The sequence below is a fragment of the Coloeus monedula genome (genome assembly GCF_965178545.1).
Source record: "Coloeus monedula genome assembly, chromosome: 7".
NCBI lineage: Eukaryota > Metazoa > Chordata > Aves > Passeriformes > Corvidae > Coloeus > Coloeus monedula.
In genome coordinates, this window is record NC_138787.1 from 36,903,672 (window position 1) to 36,923,671 (window position 20,000).

The following is a 20,000-nucleotide window of genomic DNA, read 5'->3' on the forward strand; positions in this document are numbered from 1 at the left end:
CCTCCATGTGTGTGTGCAGCGTTTAGGAAATTATTTTATACTGGGCAGAAGACACAGAAAAAGGATCAACCCAAACCCATAAATCTTTTGAAGGCAGAGCATTTGGGTTTGTTCACTTACCACCTGTGAGGCCAGGCAATGTGCAGAGGTCTTTGCTGATAGTCCAGTCCACTCAAGATGTTAGAGAGGTTAAAAGTCAGGCATTGCTTATCTTCCCCTTGATAGGGATTTGTACTTTCTGGTGCTTCAGCCTGGACTGGGGCTGCTGGTGGGGAGAGCAGCCCCTCATGCTGTGTGGTGCAGAGTCCAGGCTGGGGCTCACAAAGTCCAGACTGAGGATGTGCATCACTGGTTTTCATTACAGCTCTGCTCTCCTGCTGGCCAGGCAGCCCCTCTGACTGATAAGAATCTCCATTCCTTTTAACACCAATTACCTTTTCCAAATGGGCAAGTTTATGCTCTGGCATGAACCTGTGAGGAAAAAGGACAAAAAAAAAAATTGTATTGTGTTTATGCTGGATTAAAGTTTCACCTGACAACTAATTAAATAGTAGCATTTTAGAGGTAAAATATGGTTGATATTTTACATCCATCTAAACAACAAGATGGATTCAGGAAATGATACACTTTATATAGATTTTAGTGAATATGGTACCTGTGATATAAAACAATGCATTCCCTAACGACACATGCATCAACAGGGAGAATAAAACTATTTGCCTGCTAAAATAAAACAATGAAAACACCTCTGGAAGAGAGCAACTCTGCAAGAAAATTCTTGGAATTTTTGCCAGGATTACCTCTAAGATTGGTAGCAGTCCTGTATCCCAGTTGTAGAGGCCTTGCACCTCTTTACAACTATCTGAAAGAAAGATGGAGCTGGGTGGGGATTGGCCTCTTCTCCCAAGGAACAGCAACAAGACAAGAGGACATGGCCTCAAGCTATGCCAGGGGAGTTTCAGGTTGGACATCAGGAAGAATTTCTTCATGGAAAGGATCGTTAAGCGTTAGAATGGACTGCCCAAGGAGGTGGTAAAGTCACCATCCCTGAAGATGATCAGTAAATGACTGGACGTGGCACTTTGGGCCATGGTCTGGTTGGCAAGGTGGTGATTGGTCAAAGGCTGGATTTGAGGATCTCAGGAGTCTTTTCCAAACCTTAATAATTCTGCAATTTCTATAGCGACCAACTGAAAACAATTAATTACAATTTACAAAGAAAACCCCAGACCTGGGAGAGAGGATTGAATCGTACATCCACTCACAGGATAAAACCACTGTGGTTTTTCACAGGTATGAGTAGTGAACACTAAGATGGGGAAACTCAGGCAGGGCTACTCATGACCTTGCTGAGGTGCCACAGACAGTATCAGACACCACTGGCTCTTCCACCTGATGTCCATGCTGCAGAAACCCCTTCCCAACAGCAGGATGCACTTGCACAGCTACATGGAAGCCACAGAACTCATATTTTTTAATAGATGGAATTTAACATTTTAAGCAGGTCCAGTTTTACTATTTGAATTAAAGTAGTTAAGAACTACGGACCTGCCCCAGGAAACACTTGAGTGAAGCTCCTTTATTCAACCATGACCCTCCTAAATTAACACGGGTAGGACTCCAAGCACGACCACTATAGGTTCCTCAGTCTAAACAGCTGCCTGTACCTCAAGTTAATTTACCCATGTACTATTTACTCACATGCCTTTCAGTGTGATTGTGGTTCTCCCAGATAAGTAGAGACATTTAAATTTTTCGTTTCCTTTTAATTTCCAAATGTTTACAGACTGTAGCTTGTTCGTTAAACCATTTACTAAAGCCAACACTTGCTCCACATTATCAACCTCCTCCACAGTTCTTCAGAGCTTTACTCCATCACAGCTCCTTTCTGGGCTGAGAACAAACCACTCCCTTCCCTCTCTGTCAAAACAAATATTCCCAAAAATAAGAATCATTCACCTCACCCTGCAACGGAGCACCTTTAAATGTAAACAGACCCTTTTTTGTCAAAATCACTACTGAAATAAAAACACACATAGACTATGTGAGCTTTACTGCAGTTGTGCTCTTGACTAATCGCTTCGAGGATTTTCCTTCAAACCCCTAAATCTCCTTTCTCAAGTCAGTACACTGCGTAACTACTCCATGTAATGTGTATTCTTTGATTTGGCTTGCTGTTCCTTGGCATTTAATTTTTGTTTTATCTACAATAAGCTGCATTTTCAAGCCACTGACTAAATCACCTTTGAGATCTGCCTTTTTTTCCTATTACTCACCACCACATTTTGGAGCTGCTCTGGAGATACAACCAGAAAAAGTTCAGTCACATTAAATATCCTCATAGAATTCCATTACCTGTGTTACAAACATGCCAGGTTCCCAAATGAGCCTGAATTAAACCATTCCCATCTTACTGCCCTAGCCAGCCTCAGATTCTCTGAGTTTAGAAGTATGAATTTGGTATGACTGAATTCCATACACAGAATCATAGAATCATGGAATGGTTTGAGTTGGAAGGGACCTTAAAAACCATCTTGTTCTAAGACCCCTGCCATGGGCAGGGACACTTTCCACCATCCCAGGTTGCTCCAAGCCCCATCCAACCTGGCCCTGGACACTGCCAGGGATCCAGGGGCAGCCACAGCTGCTCTGGGCACCCTGTGCCAGGGCCTCACCACTCTCACAGTGTGGGAAGAATTTCTTTCCAATCTAACCTTGCCCTCTGCCAGTTGAAGCCATTACCCCTTGTCCTGTCCTTCCATCTCTTGTCCAGAGCCCCTTTAGAGAATGGAAAGGGCACTAAGGTCTTCATGGAGCCTTCTCTTCTCCAGGCTGAACAATCCCAATTCCCTCAGCCTTGGTCACAGACGTAAAACTGGATGATGGTGGATCCTCTGAAGTACAGACACAGCCCCCTCAGGATGTACTTTTAAATATTTACACGTGGGAAAAGCTGAAGGAGAAACAGGTTAAGGCATTTTCCCTAAACCACCAAGTTGTGACTGCATTGAAAGGACGGATTTACCAACCCAAATTTAACTGAGGTATTTTGAAAAATCACTGCTGTTAAGACAAATTGCTTGAGGTGTGAGAGGTCAGGCTACCTAGTCAGGCTGTATCCCCCTGCCTGTCTTCAATCTCCTGGCCAACCATCCACTCACTGCACCATTTCTGTTTCTGAACAGGTTTCCTACTTAGTTTTCAACCCTTATAAATCTGATCCGTCATTGCAGAATTCCTAATAATATTAGATAAAACTCCACCGATTTCTCTCTGGAATATACTCTTTAATATCTTTTATTTAAGACATGTGTATGCAATCAATTCCATGGTATTTACTTGTATTACACACACAGTATTCATCATCTTGACAATTTTTAAAAGTTTTAGAACACCATTTCACTTAACAGTTTAAAAAAAAAAAAAAAAGAGAAAGAGATTTATTTGATAGTTAACTTTGGAACAAGTTATCTGCATTAACTTCCATTGTTTTGGCATAAAGTAGTTCTGTATATTTTACTAACAACAGTGGAGACATGATAAAAGATGTAGGCAGAGAGCCATAAACAGCTCTTGCTGCAATCCATGGTGTTCGTGGAAAGGCATTAATTTTTGGACTTTGATTGGAAGATGTCTCTGTGCTCAGCCACTTGGATTTTGCTAAATACAACCACGAATAAAACCTTGTACCTGAAGAGAACAATTTCTACGGTGGAAAGGCCGTTGTAAATCATGTGTAGTATAAACTTGTCCACATGATTGGAATGATATAATGGATATTGGAGTCCCTAACCACCAGCTAATGTTCTTTATGACACTTAAATAAATGACCTGAAAATAAACTAATAACAACACAAAGTCATCTAAACCTGTTCATGTGCATTTCCCAGAAGCATGCTGGGAAAAGACAATGTCTAGTTAGTGCGTTTTGTGTGTTTACATTTTCTCCAGAACATTTTTGCTGCTCCAGACTCACATTAATTCTTCTTTTCTGCCACCTTCCAGAGGTATCTCTCCATCCAGTACTTGCCCAGATCTCGGTCATTTAAAACAGCAAGAGCTTCTATATCACCATGATGGTTATGGAGAAACAAGGCTGGAGCAGGAGCAGACACAGGCTTGAAAGACTAGACATAAGAAAGAATGTTCTAAAATTTTGTATTTTTTATGAGGAAGGTGGTGAAACACTGGCACAGGGTGCCCAGAGAAGCTGTGGATGCCCCATCCCTGGAAGTGTCCAAGGCCAGGTTGGACGGGGCTTGGAGCAACCTGGGATAGTGGAAGGCGTCCCTGCCCACGGCAGAAGGTGGAATGAAATGATCTTTAAGGCCCTTTCCAACCCAAACTACTCCATGATTCTATAAAACCACCTAGAGAGCTACCACAGCAGAGAAGTGGGATTTAGTTCTTGAGAAAGACACACCATATTTCTCAATCTTAATTACAAAACACACCAGTCACGCAAGAAAAATGCTACAAAATTTTATTTTAAATATGGGAGAAGCATTTTATTATTATTACTAACTTGTTGTAGTGAACTCTTGCACATGTGAAACTTTCCAGAAAAAGAATTATCGTCGAAGCTTACAAATATTAACACTTTCAACAGATTCCACAAGGTACTGTCCCTTATATTTAAAAAAACATGGAAAATGTTTTACTTTTATGCATAACTCATATATATTTAAACAGTGAAAGTTCAGAACAAACAGTGAGGACTTAGATATCTAAATTTAGTATCACAACTTCTTTTCAAATTTCTTTTATTTATTCAGATTTTTGAGGTTCTCCAACACATTGAACAGTCAATTTTAAAACTTTATGAAGGTTCTACAAAGCCTTGAAAACTTTCCCTTTTTGCATACTGGGTCTAGATGTTTAGTTAAAAAGATGGGTTAAGTATTAAACTAAGTTCATATGCAATAAAAATTCAATATTCTGAAATTCAGGGTTTCAATCTTTGCTACATATTTGCTACTGTGAGTAACAGATTTTTTTTAAACTCACAACCTATATATTATATATTTTCTTTTCATTTATGCCATGAAACCCTGCTCTGAGGAAATCCATGTACTTTTCCTTGAAGCAGACGTGTTTTTTCCCCCCACACGTTTCTTTTTTGTAATATGTTGCCCTGTTCCACCGCACGTGTTTATTCACAGCAATTTATTTGCCCTAATGAAAAGTTATTTATGGGGATTGGTTTCTTTTCCATGGCACCAACAGTCACTTTGTGCACCATTTTATTAAAAACAACAACAAAAAAAAGGATGGAAGGGCCATGATGTCACTGCTTGATGAATAGAAACCATATTAGAAAGATGAACTGCAGTGCTGGTTTAGGTTAGACCAAACTACACAACTACTTCAAGAGATTGTAAAGAAGGAAGGAATAAATAAATAAAAAGATTAATTATTAAAAACTGGCCCTTCTATAAATGTAGCTACATTTGGGTGAAAAGTTAGAGATCTGAAAGCGCAATAGTTTGTTTTGGTTTTTTTTAATATTGCCATTAAAAAGTTTAAAAATAATAGAATCGTGGAATGGTCTGGGTTGGAAGGGACTTTAAGGATTACCCCCATTCCAATCCTCCTGCCATGGGCAGGGACACCTTCCACTAGACCAGGTTGTTCCAAGCCATGCAGACATATTACTGACCAAGCACTGTACAAATACCAAAGTTGTTTTTTCAAAACCCAAGAATTTTGCTGATTTTAAGAAATAAATAAATAAAATTTTAAAAAAGCAGATTTTTGGGTGCCGAACTGGAACAGACAGCAACTCCATTAGTATATACTTGACTTATTTATATATAAAATCATACATTTATATTTTTATCTTCAATATTACAAAACAGCTGACAACAGTGTACTGATGCTGTTTATATTTAGCTACGTCTCAAAAGATTGCAAGAAATTACAAAACGGGGAGAACAGTCATAGTTAATTTCTCTAATTTTTTTTTTTTTTTTTTTTTTTGCAACTACTGTCACATTTTGCCCTGCAGCAAAAAAAATGTTGCTGAGTGTGGTCAAGTGTCCTGAAGCTGTACTACAGTTCAAACCCAAAAGCTTGAAAGAAGACCCCCAAAATTCAGGGAATTTGATATTAGGGTTTATTGAAGTTGTCACATACTTTCAGGGATCTAATTTCACTTTCTGATCTTCAGCAATGGCTGTAATTCTTCATTCAGAAGAGGGAAGAGATTACTTGTCAGCAGTAATCTCTGACACAGATAATGCCATATAAATATTAGGGGCTTATAAGCATGGACAAGGATTAGGAGCAAAGAGAGAGAACAGAAAGAAAACTGAACAGAGCCAAGATTAAGCACGGGGAAGGGCATCGCAAAAGAAAATCCAAGGTCTGCAGCTCAGCTCGTCTTCCCACAGCAGAATGTGTCTTTTCCTGGGTACATAAGTACGGTTTACACTGATTTCCCTGCTTGCAAACTGCATGATGTAGAAATAAGAAATATTATTTGAGGTGTGATCATGATCTTCTGCTTTCCAAGACAGAGGAAAAGGGCTCCTCTCAATGGGAAGGCTCATTGAGCTGGACAGGTGGCTCAAGAGCCTCATCCAATCAAATTTTAACTCTCACCAAAGGTCAAGAATGGAGAATTCTCATGCAGACATTGAACAACAACAGCATGGCAGAGAGCTAAAGCTGACCAGGACATCTTCCTTCCTGGCCAGAGAGAAGAATTGGGGTGTAACTTAGACAACACCTAAACCAGGGAGGGATATCACAAGGTCTGGCGTATGGGACAAAACAGCCAAAATAATGCTGGTTGAGTAACAAAGTAGCTGAATGCAACAACCTTGACACTCCAGTGGGTGCCTGATTAGCAGGCAGGATCCAAAGGTGGTCCTGGAGAAGAGAGGGTGGATCCAGACCAACCATGGGCAGCTGGCTTGGACTCAATTTGGTCCATTCGAGTGGGGAAGGAAGATGAGGAAAGCAAGAGAGATCCCAATAGTAAAGAGAGAAGACTGACACTGTTAAAAATGCCCACTTCTAATTAACATTTACACTCTTCTTTCCAATCTATTTAACTCAAATTCAACAAAACTCCTAATTTTTAATGCTCTAAGATGTCATATCTGTAGGTCAATCTAAGCAGGATGCACAAACTGACCTCTTAACTTTCCCCTCAATATTACATTTGAATTTCTAACATGAAGAACCCTGCTCCAGGTGCAATGTAAAGCCCACACCCCAGAGGACCAGGATTTTAACAAAAGTGTTCTTCAACTCTCATTCACAGAATCACAGAGTGGGTTGGAAGGGACCTCAAAGCAAAGTTCCAACTTCCTGTCATTGGCAGAGACACCTTCCACTACACCAGGCTGCTCCAGCGTGGCCTTGGACACTTCCAGGGATGGGGCAGCCACAGCTTCTCTGGGCACCCTGTGCCAGTGTATCAAAAATTATTCCCCAAAATCCATGTAAAACACCAGCCTGCAGTGAAACAGGCAAAGTGAAAGGCAAAGTTCTCTTTGACATCAAATGAGACTGAGTTTGACCCTAAATATATTATTTCTGACTTCACGTCTTCAATTCCCTGAAATCCTTTCACACTAAATACAAGAATCTGTGCAGTTATAATTTCTATGCCCATCATTCTCCACAAATGGAATGATGGTAATTTAAGAATTCCTCAGAAAGATGGTAATGAACTAAAATACATATTTTATAGTGCAGGTGAAAATAACTTATGTGTTTTTTTGTGCAAGATATGAATACATGGATTAATTCATAGTTCAGAGAAAAAAGCAATTTTCTCTATAATTAAACACTGTGACCGCATAGATCTGCTGCACCGATGCCACAAAGTAACTTTTGGAGCCCTAAGAGTCCTCTTGATAACAACTGCCAGAAATTTAGAAATTGTTGACTTAAGTTCTCCTTCTGCAGAAGTTCAAACGAATGAATTGCACTATGGGGAAAAAAAGTTAGGCTTCTGAGAATTGCAAGGTTTTTAAGGCTCTTTAGGATTCTAAAGGATTGTTCATGTTCACTAGTGTTTCCTTAAACAGAAAAAAACTAGCTCAGTTCTCAAGTGCTTATTTAGAGAATGCAAATTTCACGAAGAGTTCTACACAATACAGCATCTCCTCTTGCTAAACACAACTGGAAATGGGTGTTTGAAAACCGATATCACACCTGAATTTCTTTTTTTTCCTTTTAATTAAACTAAAGCCAGGATCCCATAACATATAATTTCCTGTTTTGTGGAACTACTTCTAATCAGGATGTACAGGATGAATGTCCCCTTTAACCAGGCTGCTTTGCAACATACGCAATGCAGAAGGGAGTGCTATCATAACACTTCAATAGTTAAGTGACTTTATGAGAAAAATACTTCCAAATGTTTCCTAAAACCTTCCAAACCACACCAAAGAACATTATCGTAATATTATGTTTCCCCATGGCCTCCAATATTTAGGCTTGCTATTCTTGAAATGATACTTGGATGAAAAATATAGGTTTATGTAATGTATAAATTGTTCCTAGAAGTAAAGTTGCCTTTAAAATTACTCTGTATAGATGTCAGATATTTTACATTTTCAATAGTCTTTCTATATTAATTGGAGAAATGGCCTGCTGGTGCTTTGGGCAGCACGGGAATAATCTGTATTTCAGAACTGAGCAGTCACCCTGTGATCTTATTCCTAGCAAACACTGAAAACAATAACTGTCCTAACCGATTACATATCACGTTACCCTTAATAGATATCCATATTTCTTGCACAGTATACATAATCCATATAAACTGTACACCATATATCAATACCATATTCCAGCGAATCCACCATCAAAGAGTTCATTTATAGTAGGTTTTCATTTGACTCGGGGTTGTAACGTTCTGTGCAATCATAAGCAAACCATTTCAGGGATTTTGCCAGCAAGCTGCTTTTTGGCAGATTATTGGCAGTACATATTGGCAGCAAACTAGTGCAACTAAGCCCTTCTTATAACTTACAGGTAAATAATGATTTTAATAAATTTATGTAAAATGTTCCACTTGCTTACATCTGGTTTTGATAATTCACTCGCCTGGGCAAATTCAAACTTGTGTGTGTTTCCCAGGAAAACACATACTTCACCTGAACTATTTAAGGTTTTCTCAGGTACCCCAAGAAATAAATAAGCAGTGAAGCCTGCTTTCACATGAAAGTTTAACTGAAAAAAGCTAGGGAAACTAATTAAAAATAATAATTGTATGCACACCAAAATTTAAACCACACTTTGTCAATAATACAATATTCAAATAGTAAGGAAAATGCCTTTTTGCTTGTTGTGGAACCATCCCAGCCACAGGGCATTCGAATTGGATGGTCCAGTCAACTGGCTCTGTCCCTCAGGACCTGCTAATGCAGAGACTTTGATCTCCATTTGAAAATGTTTTACTATATTCATGTGCATTTTGCTTTTGCACTATAACTGAAGTTTAAATGTGTAGCATTTGTATCTCAACTACACAGTGTGGAGTAGAGGAAATTCCAAGTTTTAATCCCAGCTTTGACAGTAGGTCACAATCTCATGCATTGTTCAAACACCACAAGTCTCCAGTCTTGCTCTGAAAGGATCAAGTTTTTTTTCAAAAAGGTCTAAAAATATTAACACTACTAGTAGCAGTGTCATTACAGGGGGAAAAACCCCACAAAACCCATGGACTCCCTTCTTCTGGTATAAATCAGGATGACTGTGATGCTGATCTGTGATTTCTGATCATCTGGCTTTCAGCATCTGGGTGCCAGAAGAATTCCTGGGGAGCCAGTCCCTGGAAATTCTGTAAAATGCTGATGGCCCATCAGTGAGCTACCTGTGATGTTAAAAACTGCACACCAACTGCCCACATCCGCTCTGTTTGTGAATACATTTCAAAGTTATATTTAATATAACTGCTTTGAATGGGGCCTGTAATGAACAGGGAACAATTAATTAAGCATCAGATTTTATTTGTGCCCCATTCAGCCCAGAACTTGCTGTTTCTAAGTGTTTATTCACTCATGGATTCAGCAGTTTAGGATTTTGTAAGGCTTGGCGACGTGGTTAAAGCCCCCTTAACAAATTCTTGTTGAGATCTATTGGACATGCTGCTACAACTTGATGTTGCTACAGTGGACTTGCTTTTAATTTGATCTGTTTCAAGGATTCAGTATCCTTCCAGCACACTGGAAACCCAAGGGCATATATTTGTATTGTTTAAAGGCAGGAAATTCTGTGAACTGAAATGAGAACATATCCCTTTTGCCTTTATGGACTTTTGTTATTTTCTTTTCCTTTTGGGGTTTTTGGAAACAAAACCAGTGAAAGCTGAAAGTTTGAACAATAGAAAATTACTTTCAAGGGAAAAAAAAAAGAAGTAAAATACCAAGTATACTTTTATAACTTTATTCATACACTTTGTGTATATGTAAATTGCACTTATCCGAGCATCAGAAAATACCATTCACAGCAGGGCCTTATATTGCAGCAGGATCATACTGGTTTTGTCATAAAAGACTGCGGACTTTGCTGTTTTATTCCTTTACTACCTTGTATTAACTTGTACCCCACTGACTTCATGACAGAGCTGACTTGTTTCAATGCTAACCACAGAACTAGGGCAATCACATTCCTATTGTAGGGAGGAAAACTACCCATCTTTGCAGCTTTTGAACTCCTTGGCCAAAGAGTCCCACAACCTTCCTTTAATTGATGCAAAAAAGTAGGTCTGAATTCTGGGATAGGAAATGAGAACTGGTGGAAGATGAACAGGGACATACAACCTGCTAAAATTAAGATTTGGGCAGATACTACCTTTTAGGATAACTACAGCAGCAAACTTCCCTACATTAGTTGTGTACTGCTTAGGGAAGGACTGGAGGCAGAGTGGCTGCATTAGGATGGGGACCTGATCCCAGCAGGATGCCTCAATCCTAGTGCAGTGCTGCACAAACACATCCTTGCTGCTTCTGCTGCTCAAACCAGCTCAGCATCTTTATTGCACACCATGAATTACACTGCACTACTTTATAAGAAGGGGGTTATAGGTTATAGCCATGGTTATGGCTCTCTGGAACACTCCTGCCTTGTGACAGAGTGCAGAGAGCCAACTAAGTCTGCAAAAAAAACTTGCTGGAGGACAGCTTGTGTGCCACAAGCTCAAGTGCAGCCATTTCAGCAAGAGCCTGAACACTTTCCCAGCAGTGTTCCTCACAAGCTGACTGCTTCTATCACACCATTTTAGCAGCTAAATATAAGTTACAGAGGGATGCAAAGCTTGAGAGAGACATTTGACACCCAAGACTCTGCTTGGCCACTGGATCTCTCCTAGCTAGTGTTTCTTCACTTGTTAATCCCTCTTCCTGGGCAGCAGCAGTTAGGACACTTGTGAACTGCAGGACTTGGGTTTATTTGCTTTCATTTGGCACAGTGCTTCGTGCCCAGCTCTTCTGCTCTTGGAGGTTACAACAACTAAAGCAGGGATCACAATTAGTCATCAGAATGAACAGCTCAGCTGCTTCAGGGGAGTCAAAGAGAAGAATGAATCTTACTGAGAGATTTGAAAGAGCATGAGCAAATGCCTTTACTTTAAGTGCTCGCAACAATGACTTCCAAAGGAACGTTCCTGACCATCAGCCCTGGAGAACAAAGAGCCGAAGGGTGCTCATGTTCATCCGTGAACCCTCTGACTTCGACATAAAACTAAAGGGATCCATAACTACCAGGTGTAACACTTCTGTGCTCTTTCCTGCAGACATGGGTGGTGAAGAGAAAAGCTTGGCCCATCACCTCTCTGATGGAGAAAGCAGGGATCCTGAACCTAGCACCTATGAAAACCACCATTACCCCAGATGCTCTTCCCCCTCAAACATTCTCTCTCATCTAGCCAACACTAATTCAGCAGTTTTGCCCAAGTGCTCCTAGAACAACTAACTTTTTAGTTTGAAACATTGCAGCATGCAGATGTTTAAATCATACATTCAACGTGCATATGCACAACCAACCAGAAGTTAGTAGTTTACAGGTCCTGTATACCTCATTCTAAATTCTTCTGAAAGTGTAGTTAAAGATTCTTAGGGCAAAAATGACGACTAAGTTCATGAACTGCACAGAAAATTGGCTGTGACACCACTTATTAAAAGTTATGATAACTAGAAGGTCCAACTAAAAGGAGCAGATGCACTGTTTGCTAGGCTGTAGCTGCAGACAGAATTTTTGGTGCCGAGATCAAAAGAACAAGGTGTTCATATAAATGGCATTTTATTTTGATCCTATTATTCTATATGAGCTCAAGGAGAGATCAAAGGAAAAAGCACCCAGGTTTCACTATTAACACTTAACATAACTCCAGTTGGAAAATCCTTTCCAGATTGTTAGTGCAATTTAAAGCCCAGCACATTTTTGTTGCTCTGTTAGGTTAATACACCTGAAGGCACGGGTTTGATTCCTTGACCACCTTTTCCATTGTGGAAAATTGCTTCTGTTACATATAATTTCAGTTATTTTCGTTTTTATGGCAGCAAAGACACCCTAGCTTTGGGGAATGCCCTGGTCTAGCTTGTACCCTCTGTCCTGGAGAGCCAGGCTGCCCTGAAATGGTTACAATATATTACTGACTGTGCACGACAGTCAGGAAATTCAACACCATTGGAGTGAAGTACTAAAGTGTGTTTCAGCCCCTGCCAAAGCATACCAGCTTCCACTCAGAATGTAAACAAACCTAATGGGCCTTTCAAATATCTAAAAGTTCCTCTTGATAGCTGGCAAGAATTAATGTGCTTTAATACGTTGTATTGCTTATTATGACATTATCCAGGACTACTACTATTAATTAATGGTTCTATTGCTGCTTTTAGCAACCAGCAGTGTTGCATAAAGAAAAAATAATAACATATTGTATTTCCTACAAAGCTCAAGTATGCTAACAAAATTTAATATTCATGCTTTGAATGGAAGCTTCTCATTGATGATTCAGTAACTTAGGGCAGCTATTTCAGGATTTCATTTCCACTGATTTTCTTTGACTTTGACTGCTAAGACTGTAGAAATCTGCTAACACACAGGTATCACTTATCAGATTAACTTTGGGAAAATCAGCAATCAAGGAAAAAAGAAGTGCATATGTCCTTCCCTGCCTTACCACCCGCTCCTCACTTGCTATTAAAGTGCTTGTGTTAAAAAGTCATTCCAGAGTTTATTTTAAATGCCAAAAAGTGGGCACTAATCCTGCAGGAGCTGGCTCAGCTATGGCCCACCATCTTGAACATGTTCATTTTATCCAAATCTGTTCCAAGGAGGGGGTTTTGGGTCGTTGTTTTGGGGTTGAGCTTTATTTTTTACTTAATAACAGCAAATTGTCAGAGGCGAGGAGGTGGAAATGACTTTGGGAACTTGCACAGTCAATGCTAAATACCCACAGGTGAGCTGTGGCCTGGAGTGAACACGACAATTACGGGCTAAATGAGATAAAAACGTGTCATGCACAGTCAGAACATGTTCATGTTAAACGCAGCAGCCAGCTGGCTATAAATCCAAGAAGTAAGCTGGAAAGCTTTGGAGTTTAAATGAATGAATACAGATATAAAGGGAAGAACAGTGGTTTGTCGCTGTATGAATGGCTTTTAGCTGAAAAGAGTGGATTGCTTTCACAAGGGTTTGCCAAAATAGCAACCTTGTTGAGATGAGGAAAAGAATAAGTATGATGATTGGGACATTCCATATATTTATATTTTCTATTTTGTTTTGAGGCAGAGAAGTCTGATTCAGCGTGTCTGAACAATTACGACGTGGCTTTACATACAGGTGTTCCAGTGAATAGGGACACAAGCTCTTTGACAATACCTCTGCAGCTGATGATCCATGAACAGGATTAGTCTACTATTAACTTATTCCAGATTCAAATCACATGAGCTGAGCTTTGAGAAGCAATGGACTCTTTTTCTTTCCACATTTCCAGCTCCGAGTAATTGTAGGCTATAGCCTTCTCTACATATGCATCACTGAACCTATGGTCAGCAACCCCACCCGTGCACAGATCCACCACCACCTTCCTGGCAGGCACAGAGGATAAGAAAGGCCTTTCTGAGATCTCCTTATCTTTCTATTAAATAAAGCTGACTAGAGGAACCTCCTGGATTACAGACCCAAGAAATGCCCTGGTAGGTTTTCATAAATGGATAAGCCTGACTGACTTGGGGTTGTCCTGTGCAGGGCCAGGAGCTGGACTTCAATGATGCTTGTGGGTCTTTCCAACTCAGGAAATGATTCTGTGTCTTTCTAGAAGTCTGATTACCCCACTTGAACATTTTGGAATCTGAGCAAGGTAAACTCTTGCTCTTTCTCCACCTAAGGCAGAGGTAATTCCCTTATGAATCCAAAAACAGAGCTCTGGCTCTTACTAACTCAAATATGAGCTAAACTTTAAAAGCATAAAGTAACTTCATACTCATAATCCCTGTTCATATTCATTTATATGTTATATAAATTATATATGTGTGTGTGTATATATATATATATATTTATATGTTTTTACAAAACTTTTTTGATGTTTAAAAGTGGCTGTAAGCTCCTGGGTTTGATGTACTCACTGTTGACAGAAGCAGATGCAAACTGTAGGAAGGCTGATAACGACTCTGGTCCCCAAAACCTTTCTCCTGTGTCTCTGAACTGACTGAATGGGAACTGAGAGGGGAAAGAACAAAGATTTGCTGTTCTTTACAGTCACGCAACGAAAGTGTAGGTTAAGCACAGGAAGTATTTGCAGATTCCAGATATTCTGTGGACCTTTGTTGCTTTTCCTTGCATTCAGATCTAATCTGAGCCCCTGCACAGAGCTGGACTTTCATGTTCTGAGGACCTTCACTAATAGAAAACCCAACCCACTGTGACACTCAGGGCAAAGTGGACTCAAGAACTTCAGCTCTATGTAAGTATTTATTCATGCTAATGCATTTAGGAAAAAATGCTTTACCAAGAAGAGAAGGCTTAAAATCATACAAATGAATAAATTAATAGACAAATTTAATATTTACTCATACTATAGCAAGCCTACAAACTGGAAAGAGATAGTTTCATCTTTTAGAAGAAGTTTGGACAGACAGCTTGATGTACCACATCAAATATAACAACAGTGTGTGATCTTTAAACCTCAGGGGCTTAAAAATACTGTTTCTTTTTTGTTCTGATACCAAATATATCTATACCTCCAACTGATTCAAGTCACCACTAATAACCACTGGGATATTTTAAGGAGGTCCTTCAAACAGAAGGGTAGTATTTTTCACTACAATTTTGATCAAGCAATAAATTGTGTTTGGTTCTTTAGTTCAATCAAGCATCAATTTTGGATTATTTGTCTGAAGTCAGAATTCTTAAAATACGCCTTTTGTTTTTTGTTTTTTACAGAAGCAATTTCTGGGGGAAAAAAAAATCCTCTCCATAATTTGAGTGCAATCAGCTCTTCTAATATAACTGGCTCTGACTGAAGGTAAGGTTCATGATCAGATATATTTAAGGAAGGCTGTATGATTAATCTAAGAGGTATCCCACCAGTATTCACATGAATAAGCATAAAGAACATTGCTTTACTTTCATTATGCTGCTGTATCACCTTTGATTCTCACAATCTTGTTTGTACTAATACCATTCTGCATTTTGCAGGAGAAGGGCTCATAGCAGGATGGGCGACTCAAATTTGTCAATCAGTGAGATCTGGCATTGAAAACAATTTGGAATATGAATGGGAAAAACATCTGGCTGTCAGATATTCAGAAGAATTTTATGCCAAAAAAGTGTTAGGGAATTTCCAGCTCTCACAAGAGCATCCAGCTAATTCTTGATGGATCATCAGTACCTTTGGGTGCTTTCTCGTAGTAAGTTCCTCCTTTTCCTTTACTGTTCTTTGTGAAGAAAAGGGAAGATGGAACTGTCACCAGAGAAAAAAATTAACCTCTAAGTCCCTCAGATTTTGGTAAACAGTGAGATCACTGGAAATCTTAGCTTCTGCATATGAATTAGAGGAGAATAATGGGACTGAGCAAAAAGTCATGGACTGTGTTCATCAATATGTGCCTTTTATGTAAACTAGATTGTTAATTGGAAACCCATTTTCAGAGTCTCTTAAGAGGCAATCACCTTAAAATTAATCAAAGTCCTGTTTTGTTGTTGTTTTTTTAATAGGGTTTGTGCTCCTTTGGATGCTCAGAAAATTGCTTGGAGCAGAGACTGGAGCCAGAGGCTTTGGGGTTCATGTCTCAGAGCCCATTTTTCTGGGGCTGGGGAGGCTCAGCCTGGAGAAAAGGAGGCTCAGGGGGGACCTTCTGCCTCTACACAACTCCCTGACAGGAGGGGGCAGCCAGGTGGGGGTCGGGCTCTGCTCCCAAGTAAAAAGCAAAAGAATGAGAGGAGTTGTGGCAGGGGAGGTTTGGGTTGGATACTTAGGAAAATTTCTTTACTGAAAGGGGCTCCTCAGTCACTGCAGTAGGTCAGTCCCCAAAACAACAGAATTTCAGCTTCCTTTTCTGTCTGGTCATCACCATGCCCTTAGTTTTCAATCATTCTTTTCCCATTTACCCACGGCTTTCCCGGTTTGCCATCTCTACTAAAGCTCCCTCTGTGACGCACAAGGAACAAAGTCCTCATGAAAAATTTTGGGTGCTTTTTTTTTATTTACCTCTCCTTGAAATATTCCTTCATTTACTGCTTCAGTGCCTAGCACCGACTCATTAAAAAAATAACCTCACAGTAATAACACAGTGACAGACATCAGAGGTGAAAAATTGCCATTATTTTGCACTCAAACAGCCTGAACACATCTTCAAACAGCATAGAGGAAAGGGCTGTATTTGTCTACAGATGTATTTTCTTAACATTTTTTTCATCAATTTACTTCAGCAAGAATGACCAGCTTAAATTTTTCAGTGTCTTCAAGGACCTTATTTCATGAATTTGTATAAAAGGCAGAAAAGTATATATAAATGTTTTAAAAGCAGCCAGGAGTCCAGGAGTTTTTGTGGAAACAGTGCCATTAGATTTAAAATACCAAACACTCAAATTACTTCTGACACATTTGATCTGAGTCACTTTTGAATTTGCACCTACAAACAATAAAAAATACTGGTTCTGAAGCAGACTGATTATTTCCTTTGCAATATTTTACCACAGAGAAGTTATTCTGTCTTTCCCGCAGATCTGACAACCATTCAAATACCCTGGGTTTGTTGCACACTAAACTAGAAATACGATCTCTACTTGGAAACTCCCCTCAAAAATAGTTTCTTCTGTCAGTTCTCAGTAACTGCCTTCAGTAACAAGCGTGACTATTGGACTCTGAAAGTATCAATGCTCCGTCATCTTCCTGAGCTTACACATCACAGCTGCAGGGAATAAAGATGCTGAAAGACCGCGATCTCTCCCCATCCTTTGGATGTTTATCATAACCCTTTGTGATATTTAACTGGCACTGCTTTCTCCTCCTTCATTTCCAAAGGGATGAATCACAGACTCAGTTCTTCCAGGAACCAACCACTTGAGCTATTCTCTGCACTTCCTTCAGCTCTTCCTCGACTGCAGCCAGCCCTTTGATTGACCCTGCCTTTAATAAATGTTTAACTGGAGAGTCTCAGTTAAAACGTGTACTAAGCCTCCTGGGAATGACTAACCAACACCTAAAACCCAGATTTATGACAGAGAACTTTCCAGAGCCTCCCACAGCCACTGGGATTTGTTCAGAGCATGGAGTGATGAAGAATCACTGTGGAAAGTCAGATTTCTTCACTTTCTTATTCAATAATAATAATAATACATGTTGTCTGTAGACTGCTCTGAGTTATATACAGGAGGTTAAAAACAGATTAATGCAAAATTAGAGGGTATAGCCTACCTCATTATAATTGTTAATTTTAAGTTACAACTTGCAAAAAAATAGATAAGTAAGCCACCACTTCACTAAAAAAGGCTTTGAATTCCCTAATGATAAATTTATAGTCAGATACTTAAGAGTGAAAAGTTTAAGAATTCACTTCCTGAGTTAACTTCATCAAGGAAAAAAAAAAAGATGAAAAATTGGAAATTCAGTGTCTGGGAGTCAAGAAGAATAGAGAATTTTCTGAATCAGTGGAAAGGGCTGAAGGTACATCCAAGGAAAATGCAACAAATCAAAGAACACTCAAACAAGACAAAGAATTCTCAAAACAAAAAACCACCTTGGAGTATTTTTCTGGAATTTCCAGACCACATTTGGTCTCAATGATCTTATAAGGCTTTTCTAAGCTGAATGACCCATCCAAGCTGTGACATCAGTTAGAAGTGGCTTCGGTGCCAGCACTAAGGACCATCATCTGATGGCTGAGAGATGCAGGAAGCCTCCTTGTCCCTCCATTTCAGGCCCAATTTATCACCTACTGCTATTTTCAGCAGTCCCTTGGCTTCTCTGGCCCAAAAAGGTGGTTCTTTTGCCCTAATGCCAAGACCAGTGGTACCTGATCTCCTTCTGTGGCTTCCTGATTTTACTGCAGCACAACCAACAGCAACAGTAAAACACATTTTCTACAGAGCAACACAGTAAAAGAATCCTTTTTTTTCCTAATAAAAGGTTTCTCTTAGGTATAGTGATTACAAAGAATAATAGATACTATTTTTAATATTCTGGGAATGTAGTCCTTAACTCAAAATAGTCCCAGAATTATTTGCCATTAGCTATCCATAACAATTCAGAACCTATGTCTAACTTGGAAATTTGGTACTTTTATCCTGAGTTTTACAGTATACTAAATAGTTTAAGTACCTTTATACAGGAAGCAATACAAAGTTACTTGTAGATTCAGTAATGGAACCATCAAGCCAATGGTCTTCCATTTCTGAAGTTTCCTAGTTCTCCTGAAATAATAAAAACTGGCCAAGACAGCAGCAAGAAAGCAAGTGGACACTTCTCCACAGCGTCTCAACAATTAACAGCAGAATTGTGATACTCCACCGGAATGTTCCAAACCTAAATTGAATGGCAGCATGATTGCTGTGGTTCCAGTTATGTTAATTAGGCTGGATTCATGGTTCATTGAGGCTGCAATTATGCTGCAAAGAAATGCTGCAAGCATCCCATCCTCCTGCAGTCTGCTGAGTGTGCTCCCATTCCTCTTGGGGCAAAATAGACTTCCTGAAGGGATTATACACTGGAGCCACATTTGCACTTAGACCACACGCTTGGTGAAGAGGCAATTAGATGACCACGTTTTGCAACTTTCTTCTTTTTCAGATTTAATAGGAAAAATAGCTTTCCAAGTTCCTTGGCCATTTTTTAAGCATGCTTTACTTTGCCAATTTGCATACTAAGCATACAAATTATAAGCCTTATTAGCCCCATTTCAACCGTAGGGTAAGTGAAGAAGGGGAAGAGTTTTGCCCAAAGTTATGCAGCTCTTGAGTGGAAAGAAAACTGAAGTAGCCCTCATCTTCTCACAGCTAATGGTTGGACTCGAAGATCTTGGAAGGATTTTCCAAACCAAATGTTTCTGTGATCCTTTTAATGACATTTCCCAACTTACTACTGTGGATAGGACACACCCCCCATCCAAAATGCAAAACCTTCTGCTGGAACAGTGATTTAAAAGAGAGGGGCAAATGGGCATTGTAGTCTCAAACAACTGAGAGAAGACACATAATGAGCCAAATTTGCTGGCCTGCAATGAGAAAGAAATAGTTTAACATAGTAACAGCTCCTTCCTGAATGAGACAGGTGTGCTGGCCCTCAAATAGGTGTTTTCAAACTATCTGGTTTTTACTGGGTTGAAGAGGCAGAGAAAGATGATTTTTCAAGCAAGTAACCAGTCCGGGTTTTTTTAGGAATAGATCTACTTTTAAAACCAGTCTCTTCAGAGAAACACATTTTCCAACGCTTTTCTTCTCAAAGAAAGATGATGTGGGATCAGGTGTCTAAACCGAACTCTAAAGAACCAAGTATCCTCAGAGCCTAATATCCAGCTTCAAAATGGACTTAAGCACTTAGA

The 20,000-nt window shown here is 39.5% G+C and overlaps 1 protein-coding gene across 5 annotated transcripts in view; it reads right to left on the bottom strand.

The window, feature by feature from the left end:
• Nucleotides 1-20,000, bottom strand: part of GTDC1 (glycosyltransferase like domain containing 1) — a 171,757-nt gene that overhangs the window by 35,085 nt on the left and 116,672 nt on the right. For all 5 annotated transcript variants that reach the window (XM_082284745.1, XM_082284744.1, XM_082284746.1 and 2 more), the window contains one exon: nucleotides 121-471. In XM_082284745.1, coding sequence (XP_082140871.1) covers nucleotides 121-471 — 351 coding nt within the window. The remainder of the gene's footprint in view (nucleotides 1-120; nucleotides 472-20,000) is intronic.